General features: G+C 42.3%; 1 protein-coding gene across 2 annotated transcripts in view; it reads left to right on the top strand.

Annotated features, from left to right (window-relative positions):
- NUP58 (nucleoporin 58kDa) overlaps positions 1 to 5,325 on the top strand; it is a 38,224-nt gene extending 32,899 nt beyond the window's left edge. For both annotated transcript variants that reach the window (XM_014966012.1, XM_014966011.1), the window contains exon 16: positions 4,191 to 5,325. In XM_014966012.1, the coding sequence (XP_014821498.1) occupies positions 4,191 to 4,360 (170 nt within the window). In that variant the 3' untranslated portion in view covers positions 4,361 to 5,325. The remainder of the gene's footprint in view (positions 1 to 4,190) is intronic.
- Positions 5,326 to 14,876: the final 9,551 nt, after the last annotated feature.

Below are 14,876 nucleotides of genomic sequence, written 5' to 3'. Positions count from 1 at the left end.
TATATACCAGTAATTCAACATCCTGTGTTTACAAGTAAAGTTAAAATTATTTTTTAGAAGCCCAGGTTTCATTAAAACTGTTTTTCTGCTTATACTTTCTATTTTAATAGTAAGTCACAGGTATTGTATCTCCGGAAGATGCTCGTAATTCATTTTGTTAGCTACTTTGAAAGCATTTCTGTGGCAATTGAACTACTTAGTACTCATTTCACTTTTTTGGTTTAATTTTGTTGGTGACAAGCTAATTTTTCCCAAGTCTATATTAAATTGCCTATTGTCAATATTTATATAAATAGTATTGCAGCATTTCAAGCTGCTAAGTTACAAAGTACATAATTTAGTTTTTAGTATATTAAAAATATAATTAGAAAACTAGTTATATGGTTCAGTTGTCTACCACTAATAAACTAAATAACAAGCCTGTCTTGGCTGTGTTGGTGGTTGTGAGACAATTTAAATGTCACTTCTGTATTCCTCAAACCAGGCTTTGTTACGGTGACAGTGCCCCCAGTCTCTCTTTACCAGTGAGGGAGCTGGAGCCAATAAAATGAATGTTGTTTTCAGTTATTTCAAGAGTCTCAGCTACATAAGGTGGTAACTAGGAATATAAAAGATTAAATGTAATTCCTGTTATTTTGGGCTCGTAAAATAAAGAGGCCGTGAAATCCCGATCTAGACTGGAAGTATGGAATAGAAACCTGGTAGCCTAGAGGCACATTAACATTTACCTTTCATATCTGAAATCCTTCGCTATATAGCTTCTAGAGTGCATATCATCTTTAGTTTAATTTTATCTATGAATTTTTTAATTTATGACTGATGCTCGAGGCTAGGCAGGTTATATTTCTTTTTTAATTTTAATGTGTCCTCCTGCTCAGATAACGTTTACAGCATCCTGAAACAATGTTCTGGTTTATATTACCGTATGATAGTTGTGTCTTGTTTCTGAATCTTTTTCTTTTGAAAAAGCTTGGAAAATGGGGTGAATAAGGGTTTTAGATATACTGTTGTTACTGCTTGTATTTAGATCTGAGCACTTAAATATTTTCCCAAACTAATGTCTAGTATGTGTTCTGTCACCCCAGGTCTCCTCCACATGTTTTCCATGAGTTTGTTCTTACTTTAGAATCAAAATTATAGATCCCCAAATTGCATCTGTGAAGTGTTTGTAAGTTATGAGTTAGATTTAATTGCTTTAAAAGATTTGAGAATGTTTCTAGTAGTGTTACTGGTCTTCTCAATTTCAGTTTGTATGGTTGAAGAGAAAATTCTGAGCACCTTCTAATAGTAAATTGGGCTTAGTCCAGGACCAGTTGTTGTGTCCACTGTGTCAGCAGATGAAAAGCAGAGCAATTGCAATCTTCTCTCAGTTCCTGTAGTGCACACAATTGCAACATGGAACAAGTGTCTCAGACTTCCCTCTGAAACACAAATGGAAAGCTGATTCCAAATCAAGTCCCAATTAATTCATACTCTTATTCATTTGATGGCAACTGAAAAAGCTGATGTGAGTGGGATGTTGTAAAGAGCATTAAGAACTCCAAAATGATGGGAAACAAAAAAAAATCCACTATTGAATTTATAAATATAATGTTAAGCGGGGAGGTCTGTACACACGCATATTTTTTGTGAAAACAAAGATGTTAAATCTGCTTTGAAGAGCTGAGTTGAGAATTTGTGTTGGAGACTTACTTTTATTGAAGAATAGCAGTCTCAGTACACAGGGTAAGAGAAAATCAAGTGGGATCATGGCTGGACTTACTGCTGAAAAACAGGCCCCCATATAACCCATGCGTCTAACTATGAGCAGCTTTTGGATACAGAGGCTATAGAAGGTCAGTCAAAGCTGTGCTGGAAATCCTTTTTGATCTGGAGCACCTATTGTGGCGTGAGGGATGAGAGCAGGAACAGGTTGGCTTTGAGATCTGCTGAAACCACTGTTTATCCCTGTAGTGTTAAAATAAAAAAGAAGTACTGTTACAGTGAGATGTGTACCTTAGCTTTGGCTGATCTGTCTAAAGGGCTGGCTGAGGCAGAGATGCAAAATCCCAATGAATAAAGTGTACTCTAAAGTGCTTCAGGGAGATGCTAAGTCCATGCCCCCAAAGGACAGGTTGTCATTTGCTTTCTGAAAATGATTGTTTACACTTAAGTAATACCAGTGGTTGATCACATTGTAGCTATGGTTATAGACTTTGTGACTCTTCCCTCTAGAACTGAGTGATTCTCTTTCCTTGCAGCAGGAATAAGACTGAACTTGTACCCCGTTCAAGGCTTTTTCCTAAACATTTTTCATTTGAGTATTCTACTTTGGGGTTTGGATTACTTTTATTAAAAGAACTTCATACCATGGCCTTGTTATGCTGCCATGATGGGACAAAGCTATTTAGATGATTTTTCCTTCTGCCTTTCTACACTTTTGTGCCTGCCCTAAATGGCACCTATAACATACCAGCTATTACTTTCCAAGTTATATCTGAATTAACAAGCATGTTCTTAGTCTTCTATCACACAGTTCATGCATTTCTTTCTTATTCTAACATTACTCAAATAAAGCTCAGGCTGCCTTCCCTGTGTGCCTTAAAATAATCCCTGCATCTAGAAGCAGCTTACTTGTAGGTACTTTATGAGCTCTTGACCCTTGTCTACTGAACTCCTGACACTATAGATCACATACAGCATTATTATGAATGGCATTCATGATTTCTGTAAGAGGCAATGCTTACATATTATCTCAGATATATACCTGAAGTGAAAAGGTAACTTGCAAGAACAATTTTGGTTATTAAAGATATTTTTTTATTATTATTCATGAGACTCCCCAATGAAGAACAAGTTTATTCTTCTAAAAATCTTAGTTGGGATTCAGAGTTAACAGGATAAGGAGTAGTTGCATCTGCTTCACCCCTTACATCCTAGGATGAGAGACAAATTAGTCCACAAAACTTAGACAAGACCCAAATGAACAATATCATTAGTCACACACATCTGCACGCTCACTACGTTGGCAATGAGTTCTGCACAGGCAGCTGCATGTTGGAGGATGGCAGTTACTGGAATGTAGATAACGGGGGATTTTCTTGACAGGATGATGTAGTGTGTTACCCAGGTGCAGACGTTGCAGGAGGAAGAGTTTCACGTTATGTTTTGAAATAGTTCTTGATGCAAAGCATCAGTAGCAAGTGAGGGAACAGGAGACATCAGGCTTGTGAGAGCCCCTTTGGGATTCTTATGAGACCAAAGGATTGCTTTAACCATCTACTGGAGAACTAATGAAACTGTTAAGTAATGCATATTGAGAATATACCCTTCTTTCCTTGTGAATGAGTCCTGTTTCATTTTTTCTTAATATTTTAATTGTTTACAGGTTTCCATGTGCAACTTGTACAAAACTATTAGTTAAGATTTTAACTTGCTCATGTCATACCTGTTATTTTGTGTGATTGGCTGCCTTATTCAGCTTGTTGAGAAAACAAAAAGTGGAGTTAGGAAGTTCTGCTCCATCATAACTAATATTTGAGAATTTTCTAGCACACTCTAATAGTTTCAATTATTATCCAAGTTGGTTGTGCATAACTGATACCCATTCACAAAAGCAAGTACGATGAGTTGGTATTACTGTTGCTGAAAACTTTAGGCAGATTTTCTTCAACTGACCATGTTTTATAGCTGAACCAAGAATTTGGCAAGGATTTTGAGCCTTTTAAGGCATGGTCAGTATGTTACAAAGGCAAAGGTGGCCTGGTCAGTAGGGCACAAGGCTGGGAGCTCCAATGCCAGCTGTGCCACGTGCCTCTGAGTGACCTGAGTGGGGCCGTGGGCTGTGAGTGCTTCTGCCTCCCCTCCCACCCAACATACACATTACGTGTTTAGACTGAGAACTTGAGGAGTTACGGTTCTTCTATTGCACAATTTCAGTAGGACTTTTGTTTGCTACTGTTGATAATGGCATAGTAGACTTGTGATTTGGGATATAATTGTTTACAGAGGTGGCCTGTGGTAGTGCTCTAATGTCCCAGTTGCCATAGCAAGTCCAGGTGTGTTAGCAACGTGGCATGTGCTGTAGGTCCATGACCATAAAGTATTACGAATACTGGTAATGAAGTGACTGGTGTTCATAACTCCAAGGAGAACAAACTTGCAATCCTGCTGTAACTTGTGTTTTACAATATTTTTCCCTCCCTCACAAGGCTTTGGCAGCTCGACTACGTCTGGGTTTAACTTCAGCAATCCCGGCATCACAGCATCAGCCGGCCTGACGTTCGGGGTGTCTAACCCTGCCTCTGCAGGCTTTGGGACAGGAGGGCAACTCCTTCAGCTGAAGAAACCTCCAGCTGGAAACAAGCGAGGGAAAAGATAGACATCCCTTTTAGGGAAGGGGAAGTGAATCAACTTTGTTCATCTGAAAAGTCTATTTTTCTAGATTGATGCATTAATTAAATTGCATCCCAGGAGATTTATAAAAATTTTGCTACTTTTCCCTAGTCTGAAGTACAGAATGAAATCATATCGAACAGCTATTTTCTTGTGAATAGAAACTCGTTTATGTATTTTTATTTTTGGCCCTAGTTTTAGAAATGTTCTATACTGCGTTATTATTAAAGAATCTTGTAAAACCATCTATTTAACCTAATGTTAGTAGCAGAATATTTTTTGTTAATAAGCTTTATACCATATGAATATATGCATATTTGTTTTTTTGTACAGATAAAATATATTCTAGTACAAATACTAGAGTTCATATCTTCTGTTCCTGGATATGGCCTTTAAATCTACTTCAGGGTGTTTTTGTGTATATGGATGTAAATATATACAGTACAGTGCACACATCTGTGTGTATGTATGTGTATATATATATATGTATAAAATACAGATGTGCAAACCTTGCCCCGTAGACAGGTCTCCTTTCCTTTGTGTGTTCTGTTTCTCCATGTTGCCCTGTGGTCCCATATCTTGATGTTCCTAGGAGTTTCAAATTGTGGGTCCCAGGCTCTGTCATCATCGCTTCTTGTGTTTTGTTGTTTAAGACCAGCTGAAATACAATGTTTACTATTTCATAAAGTTTGGTAAATAGTGAATAGTAGCTGGATTTTTTTTTTTAAACCTTTTTCTTGCCCCATTTAGCAGCCAACTCTATGGAAGAATCTGAGGTTTTGACACAGACATTTCATAGGTAATGCTCCCAAACTGTTTGGTTTTGTTTTCTCTCCTGAGCTGAATGGTAGGGCGTTGCAGGATTTCAGCTGAAGGCTCAGGATGCCACAAGGTCTGTGTGCAAGCAGAGAGCTGTCGGGCTGGATGAGCTTTTCCCTGCAGTTGGGGGAGATAGGATGTGCTATTCTAGATTTTTTTTTTAAACCTTTTTCTTGCCCCATTTAGCAGCCAACTCTATGGAAGAATCTGAGGTTTTGACACAGACATTTCATAGGTAATGCTCCCAAACTGTTTGGTTTTGTTTTCTCTCCTGAGCTGAATGGTAGGGCGTTGCAGGATTTCAGCTGAAGGCTCAGGATGCCACAAGGTCTGTGTGCAAGCAGAGAGCTGTCGGGCTGGATGAGCGCTTTTGTGCAGTTGGGGGAGATAGGATGTGCTATTCTAATGACAACCTGAATTAGCTGGTACAAAAAGGAGTTGATTCACTAGATTCTCGCCAGCACTACTAGCATTGACTTAAAAGCAGTTGCCTATCTGCTTTCAATACGAGGTATATAGTACAATAAGTTGCTGCTAAAGAGCGGAGGAGGAAAATGATGTAATTTGAAGGTTAAAGCTATTGCAACAGTAATTAATGAATCTTGCATATTACAACATCGTATCTTGTTGTGCTGCATTTCCAATTCGGTGTGCACTAGAAATAGCTGGGAAAACATCTTAAGGAGATGAGATGAATGATAGATAATTGAATCTTAGCAAATAAAGATACAGGTTGAAGTGTGAACATGGAACTTCGGAGCCGAGTTGCTTTTTATGTAGAAGATGTTTTGTATATAACATGCATCAAATGAATATTCACAATCATTTTCACAAAAGCACCTTTTTTTCTAAAACAGTTACAGTGCTTAAGATTTTTTTATAGTAGCAGGTCATTTGCTTTCTATTGTTAAAAGTGTTATTACCATTTTGTATGTTTTGGAAACATCTGCATTCAGCAGTGATTACTCTGACAAATGTTCAGTTTGTCACTTGATCTGATATAATTAAGGGAAACTGAGCACAGAATTCTTCACTTTTGTACTTGTATGTTATTGCATCCATGTGAGCAGTCTCTGATGAAGGGATGTAATGTGGGGTTTTTATGTCTTGGAAAAAATAAAGCTTACAGTTTATTTTGATTTCAACCTTTTTTTAAACTTTTATTGGGCTGCAGTCAGAACCGTAATGTTTGTATTCCTTTGTTACTGCTTTTTTTAATAGTAAATATGTTAAACCACTGGACTCTCTTGTAATGTATTAATTTGTGAAACTAATTCTAAATGTGTACTGTTTGTCCATATGTGCAACTTACCATTGTGCAAACAATAAAACAATAATGCTGTGATCCTTGTAATACATATTTGCCTATTTGAAAGATCTTTTCCTGTTGTTCTCCTGTGTTATAGGAGAAACAAGGATGTCATCAGCTAATATGTAGAATTGTTTTTCCTAGTACTTATATAGTGTAAAATTGTTGTGGCTGAGGTTAGAGCCTTGATCTCTGGGCTGAAAGTGGAGGGGTGAAGGGAGGTATTATATTGTGGGTTTGTCTAGAAACACTTTACAGGATGCCTGTGTTCTGCTTCTTTTCACATGAAGGCAAGTTATGTCCTTAATTTAGCCTAAGTAAAAAAGTGAGTATGTAATAGAATAATCACACGCTGGAGGACAAACTGAAGTCAAAATGGGATTTGAAATAATTATGTTCCCAGAATACCAACTGGGGGGTTGAATTTAGCCATGATTTTCAGGCATCAGCGTTGTATACGCTGTTTCAAGTGATTTATTTTTTTTTTAATTTTCTTTCCAATTTAAAGATATGTAATATAATTAGAGGGTGAACTACATGTTACATTCAAGGTGTGGCATCTGTAAGGCATATTAAGAAGCTGACCTGTATTTAGGCACCATGAAATTAAATCAAGTCTCGATTATTTGCTCTGTAAAGAAAGAAAAATATGTAATGGAGGAAAGTTGAAGTCACATATGAAGGGTGTGATTCTTTTTATTAGTTTACACCTTTTTGTACAGCTGCTTTATAGCACCATTTTTAAAATTAAAACAAAGTTCAGGAATCCAGGCTTAGTGGTCTTTTTTCCCCTCTTTGACATCAGTGGTAATTTTGGGTTTTTTTTTCCAACTCCACTACTCATGTTAATAGTAGAAATAATCCAGAGTCAGTCATGTCAGCTCTTTCCAGTTACTGGTTCTAATACCTTGAATGTCTCAGCAGAAGATGGGAAAGAAGCACCTTGTAGGCTTTTAATGACAAATTAGAAAATAAGAAAATAGAAAAATCTGTCTGTACTGTAGAGCATAAATGCCTTATGCTCTGCAAAAGCTTGTTTCTCTAAAACTCTTATTCAAAAGTTTATAAGAACAAAGAACTGGCTACGCATAAAAAAACTTCCAGTAATAAATTATGTGGGTTTTGGACTAATGGGTGGGATTGTGCTGCCAGGCTGTTCCCCCTCTTCCCTCTCATGAAGTACCTTTCGACCCTGTGGCTGGTATCTCCAGACACTGATGGACAGATGGTTGAAGTACCGCGGTAGTAGATTGGTGCCACTTCTCATGAAGGTCAGCAGCTGAGCTTGGGGAGGGGAGGGACACTGAGATGGGGGTTACCTACTGTGACAGAGCCCGTGGAGCTTCAACCCAGCTGTAACACACAGGCTCCCACCAGCAGCACAGGTAGGTTGCTCTAGAGGAGGATGGAGGTGGTGAGGGGGAGGAGATGAGGGGACGTAGAGCACAAGGTTTCCTACCACAAACGGGACAACTCGCTTCAATCCTGCTGGGGATCATTTCTTCTGAACTCAGTGTTGAATGTTTATATGCTGGTATTTCTGCAGTCCCTAATCAACTGAGTTTGTAATGCAATTGTTTGTATTGGCTGAACGTTGTGTTTAGTAGGTAGAAATAGATGATCATGGCGCTTTAATTTTCTAGGTGAGTGACACTTTTTACTCGGGGCAGGGGGGAGGGTCGGAATTAAAAATTAACTCCATAACCAAAGGAATTTAAAAATAAAAATAAAAAAAATAAGGGATTCCCATTAGGATTCCAATAGCTCTCCTGGAGAATCCTGCTTTCACCAGGTGGCAGGAGGCTGCCAGTTACATACTGCCACCACAGAGCCCTTGCAGGCAGAGTTGTCATACAGTGTGTCACCTTTTGTTTCCAGGTCCTTCTCATTTTCTTACACTACCTTTTTTTTAAGTAGTAGGATTTTGCTGAACTTCACCAATATTTGAATGATCTTTCTTGACCCATTTGAGTCCTGTTGTTAAGAGGTTCATTACTCAATGCTTTTTTACTCAGCCTCAGGAATTTAATCTTTCTAGCCCATCACTGCAGTTGAAGCACCACAGTCGGGAGGTGAGTATGCTACGTGTTAACTTCAGCTTCAAGTTTTTATTCCAAAGAATGGCTTGCTTTTTGTTTTCTCGCCTTTTAGAAGTTAAAGCAATGCTAGTTCACTGTGAACAGGCTATGATTAAGTTCAGAAACTTCTGCGAACTTCTAGAAAAGCTGCTGGGTTGATTTTGTTTGGGTTTAGAACTGCTCCTACCAGGATCAATTCTGCTGAACGCTTGCATGGAAAACTTGGAATTTGTACTCCTGTCCTAAATGGGTCAATAGCCAAGCAAGGGAAACATGCTTGTGTTCAACTAACGTCTCACAAACTGATAATTTCCCTCTTTTTTTTTTTTTTTTTTTTTTCCCCTCTTCAATGCAGGTGTTACTCTACGGCGTGTGGTTGGGCAGCAGCGGGGCAGCAGCTCTCTAGAACATGACATGCTAGACAAAATTGCTTCCAAAATCTGATTCTGATTAGAGGCTGGTATATACCTCCCAGGCAAGCAATTCCTTGCTGGCTCTGTGTGTTTAATGTGGCACGTTGGGGTAACAGGGTGTGCTTCACAGGTGGTGATCCCAGTCACAAAAGCAGGCTGGGATGGTGAGGTTTGGGTCAGGTGCTATGGTGTAGTAAAAAGGGAAAGAAGCACAGACTTGACAGTTCCACCTAGAGCAGGTTGCACAGGATTGTGTCCAGGTGGATTTTGAATGTCTCCGGAGATGGAGACTCCACCACCTCCCTGGGCAGCCTGTGCCAGTGCTCTGCCACCCTCAAAGTGAAGAAGTTCCTCCTCGTGTTTAGGTGGAACTTTCAATGCTCAAGTTTGTGTCTGTTACCTCTTGTCCTGTCACTGGGCACCACTGAAAAAAGACTGGCCCCTTCCTCTTGACACCTACCCTTTACGTATTTATAGGTATTGATCACAGAATCACCATGGTTGGAAGGGACCTCTGAGATCGAGTCCAATCCCACCTCAGTCAGAGGATCAATCAGATCCCCCCTCAGTCTTCTCCAGACTAAAAAGACCCAAGTCCCTCAGCCTTTCCTCATAAGAGAGATGCTCCAGGCCCCTAATCATCTTTGTAGATGTACCCTCTCCAGCAGTTCCTATTCCTGCTTTTATTTCCTTATCAGCATACACAGGGGAAAGGTGAGGTGCATGAGATAAAGGAGTCCTTACTGAAAAAAACCCCCCACCTTTCAAAAAAAGGCTTGGAATGGGTGGGCCCAAATGCTAAATGGATGCAATGGCAATGCGTAGTTCAGCCAGCACTGCCCTAGTCCTCAGTAGTGTGGGGACGCTTCTCCATCTCTGCTGAGATGGGTGGAGCAGTGATGGTGAGCATACCTGTGTCTTCCCAGGGTGTGCTGCCTTTGTTCTGACCTGCAGCCGTGCTTGGTGCAGCTCCCCAGGGCCTCCGTTATCCTTAACACCAATGGCCGACGCAGCTACGGAGGGTCTGGATTAGCATCGGGTCGGGCAAAGTGAACCCACAGAAGTTCCAGCAAAAAGCAGGTGCCATGGGACATCAGTTTCAAATAGGAATGGTTGGGTTGTTTGGTTTTTTTCTATTTGTTTGGTTTTTTTTTTCCTTTTACCTTTTCTTTTGCCTGCTGACTGAGGAAGCTGGTGGCCATCTGAAGGAACCCACTGCAGCTAACACCACCGTTGCTTACCTCCATTGTAGCAGTGTATGCTTAAACTAGGAGAATGGCTTTCAGTGAGCAGGCACCTCCTGCAACCAACCAGAAACAACCCTTATTTCTGAGGGGTGAGACCCTCCCTGGCCATTAGCTAAGCTCATGCAGTACAGACCACGGGGCAAAGCTCCTCCTTGATCCTGCAGCAGCGAAGCGAAGTTGATGCCGAGCTCTGCTCCAAGAGTAAAGAGGGATGGCTTTTAATGTCGTTTGTGTTGGCTTTGGGCATGGTAATGCACTGTCAGTGCCAATAGCGACCTCCTGCCTGTATGGGAGATGGGCAGAAGTGGCTGGAACAGCAGGGGGGCTGTGGTAGCTCATCCAGGTTGCCCTGCGCAGAGGAAGAATCGCTATACTGAAGATGTAAGCCTAAAAAACCCCTATTACTTAAGTTTATACTTTATTAGTAACAATTCTTAGCTAGAAATGCTTTTCCGAGTATCAGCAATTTGTCACTATACGCTTGAGAAGTGTCACCTTCCTCGTCACCTCTCCCTGTGCTTTATTTCTGGCCCCGCAGCAGCCCCTACAACTGTTATTTGTTGCTCTGCCATGGTGATCCCCACACTGTGGTGGTGGTGAGGGGGTTTGCCAGGCTCCGGCGCTGCTGAGGGGTGCTGGGGCAAAAGGGATGCTTGGGTAGGATGGAGGGCTCGGGCAGATGGATGGTGACAGCATTCCAGTGGTGACAGAAATAGCAGCGTTAAGAAACCAGACACGGCTGCAGGATGGTGGGTGTATCACTTAGCCCTGGGAATGGTTGGGGCAGGGGGCAAAGCCTCGTTGCTAGGTTATATCATCCTTAAGGTAAATTGTGTTGGAGCTATGCTACTGATGCCAAGTAAAATAGCAATGATGCAAAATAGCATATCCCGTCTTTTTTACTTCTTTTGTAAGCAGTACACAAAAATACCCTGATCTAGAAAATATTCTGATACTGTTCATTTTCTGCACCAAGTTGCTGCTGCTTGCTCATCTGCGCTAGTAATCCCTATCTAAAATCAAAACCTGCAGATTAAGTTGTAGTTTAAGCCCTGCTGAACTATAGCAAGAAGAGAAGCACCTTTTTCTTGTCTGCATGTCATTAATCTTACTGTGCAGGCAGCAATCTGAGCTATGGCTGCAGAGTGATGCTGTGGTCATGATATTGTGCCTGAAACCTTGTCTTGTGCTCTGGCATTAGGGGGTGAGCAACAGTGAAATTCTGCTTCTCTTCCTGCATTCGATAAAATGCTCGTGCTTTATGCTCTGTGCAGTGCAAACTGGAGGGGAAAATTCCTGTAATTTGGGGTTTTTCTTTTTTTCAGTTGAAATAACTTGATAATAATGATGCCTTGTCAAGTTAGCCAGTCTCACTGGGAGGGCAGGCTGTGGGAAGATGGATTTAGTCCATAAGTAATTCTTCCACTCCTTGCCTGAGGAGGAGAAAAAAAAGCTAAAATTCCTTCCTGTTTGCTTGCAGCTCAAGTGGGTGGCTATAGCAGAAATCATAATTCTATTAGGAATCGACACCCCTTTCAATCTGAAGGTGTGCATATCAGGTCCTTGGCTTTTATACTGTAACAGCAATCTGTTGTGTCTGCAGGAAGTGGGAGCTCCAAAAAATCAGTGTACTGAGACTCCTGGGTGAAGAGCCATGGTATTATCCTGGTAGTGACCATGGCCGAGCAGTCGGACAGTTCTAACCAATTCCCTAAATCCCTGGTCCGATGGGGCTCAGTGTTGGAACTGGAGGGGTGTTTGCTGAGAAACATCCTCACAAATTTGGAGGGAGATGTCCCCCCGCGCTTACAGACACTGTCACCCGGTCACCTCCCTTCAGCCTGCATCCCTTAACCCCGTTATCGGGGCAGGGGTGCATTTTGGAGCCAGACGTGTGATACTGGAGGTGTCTGTGCTGGCTGTGATAACGTGGTGCCAGCGCCGACGTCTGCTGTCACTGCTGGCCACGCCGGGACAGTGAGGGCTGCCTGTTGATGTGCTGGTGCAGCCACTGCAGATTCACAGCCCAGCCCTTGAGGGGTGTGCTGCCTTCCTATCATTTCATTCAAAGTCATTTTTACAGTCCTTTAACTCTTTCTGTGAGTGCTTGCTTTTTTTTTTTTTTTTTTCCCCCTTAGGTCATCTTGTTCTAATTATTTTCCAGGAAATGAGAGCCAATAAAAGAAAGCTTTTCTGTTATGAATACACGTGTATTTTAAAATGTAGTTATTAAATATGTTCCCTAAGCAGAAATAAAAACCAAGCCAGCTTACGCAAGTAATACCACAATTGGAGTAGCAGTTTGGGCTTTTAAATATATGGATGGTGTTTAAATAATACTTACCATAGGTATAGCTACACCAGTGTAAAAGATAGCTAATAACCGGGGCAGGAAGAGAAAGGAAACCCTACTAAGTTAAGCTCGTACATTCTGGTAACTATCCCCACTTTGGGAATTGCAGCAGTATGAGCTGTCAGTAAGAACTGTGCTCTTGCTTACAAGGGTTCTCTGTACAAAAACCCTGGCCATGGTGTTTGAACAGTGCTTCCCTTCCCACTAACTTCACACGGGGGCAGCAAGGCATTGCTTTATCAACAGGGAAAGGCAGTTCTACCTGAGAAGCCACTTTGCCAGGATGAATGTAAAAACCGCAAGGATTTCTGACTCCGAGACAATTTGTTTATAGGTTTAAAAGACAACCCAAACAACAAAACAAACAGGTTTGGTTTTGTTTTGTTTTTTTAATAACTAAGCACTCCAGCTTGGCTTTCAGATGGGAGCTGATTCCATTATTTTATATTACCAGGAAGAGGAATCTCTGCTGATGAAGTGTTAAGCTGCAATATGTGAGTGCACAAACTGCAATAAAATCCAGCTCTTGCGGTAAGCACGGCCTGGCTATTACATGCCAAGTGATCTAAGCGATAGTACCATGGTGATGAGGTCTAGCTTTTCTCTGGGACAAGGAGGGAGACAACTTCAGGTTATGAGTTTTAACTTGCAATCCTAATATACAACATTGTGGACACAACTTGCAGAGCCAAAGTAATTCCTGAATCCTGATTTTTGAGGTTTCAAAATTGTTTCAAAGTAATGATGCAACAGTAGATACGCTAGCTAAATATAATGAGAAAGGCACATGAATGCCTGTTTGGCATCCAGGGCTGGGCAATGAAAAGCAGGTAATCTTGTTTGTTCCCAAGTAGATAAAATCCATTTACTGTTGACTAGGCTACCAAGAATGGAACTGAATATCCCAAAGGGGAAGAGAAGAAAGCATCCATCCACTGTCTAAAGTTTATCTCCAATGGGTCCAAAGAAAAAGGGGAGAGGAGTTACTGCCAGTTTTGTGTGTCTCTTATCATCACAGGAATGTAGCAAGTTGCAGAGTATGGGTTGGAAGTACAACATCCCTAACAGCAAGGGCCACTTGTATACCCAGCAGTTCAGAGTCCTGTCACAGGGTTTGCCTTTCTGTAGCTCTAAAGAGGTTCCAGCGAAAATAGATAGAGGTACAGAATAAGGTGACAGGTCTGTGTTCCTGCTTTATCCAGGGGAATTTGAAAGATGGACACCCAAAGGGGAGGGAGAGGGACTGTTGTTTCTTACTTATTATTGGTACAGCTTCCTCTAATTTGTCCTTTTTCTTGTTTCCTTCCTGTCCAACACGTGCTGGCCCAGCCAGCCCCAACAAATCTCTGCAGCACCTGACTCTGAGTGGCTCAGGAGCTCAGACTCAAGGTGGGGTGTCTGTGATTTTCCTCCTGTTGAACTGGGAGCTGGTAAGGACGGAAGGCAAGCTTCTGTATTATCCCTCTTTTTGTGCCTTTCCTATTTCTGATGTCTTGTTTCGAAGTAGAAGCACTGGTGTTTGCAAGGAGTTTTAGCAAATGAGGCCTGCAGACCTAAGGACAGGAAAGCACTGTGCTCTGAAGGCACATAAATACTTCTGAAAAATGCCCATCTCTAGAGGGGCAGTAGGGGTGAAACGGCTAAAACGGTTTTGTTCTAAAGAGACAGTCACTGAATGCATTGACAAGGTAAGAAGGCACTGATCTTACACACTCACTTAGGTGTGGGGTGGTGATGAACCCTCAGCAGCTTGGCCTGTGGGGCTCAGCACCCTGCTCTGCTGGGACCTGTGTCACCTCACGGGGCCGGTGCCATGGCTGGGTCTGATGAACCTGCACGGGCAGTCTGCAATTCAGAGCCTTAAAAGTGCATTTTCCACATCCTTTTTGGTCAGTTTGGGACAACTCTTATTTTCCCCGCTCGGAGTGAGACGATGTTGAGGAGGCCCGGGCGGCCGTGCCGGGGGGGCAGCCCCTCTGAAGGGAAGGCGGTGTGCGCTGCCCTGCGGCCCCGCTTTGGGCTGGCGAAGGGCGGGGGCCGCTCCCCCTCAGCCGCAGCCCAACGCGACCCCCTCCCGCGGCGGGAGCTCCGCCACTTTGGGATGAAATAACGCAAAACGGGCGCAGTGGGTGCCCCGCCGGCGGAGGATGGGAGGGGGGGGTAACGCGGGGCCGCCCCGTCGGGGCCGGGGGCGGGGCGGGCGCATGCGCAGTGGGCGGTGCCGCTGCCTATAAGGGCGGGGCGCGGCCGCTCCCCTCACCTCAGCGGCGGCGCCGGACGGGG

Source organism: Calidris pugnax, unplaced genomic scaffold, assembly GCF_001431845.1.
Source record: "Calidris pugnax isolate Ruff unplaced genomic scaffold, ASM143184v1 scaffold20, whole genome shotgun sequence".
NCBI classification, from domain to species: Eukaryota; Metazoa; Chordata; class Aves; order Charadriiformes; family Scolopacidae; genus Calidris; species Calidris pugnax.
Note: the sequence above shows the minus strand (reverse complement) of the source record. Positions and strands in the feature narration are given on the sequence as shown.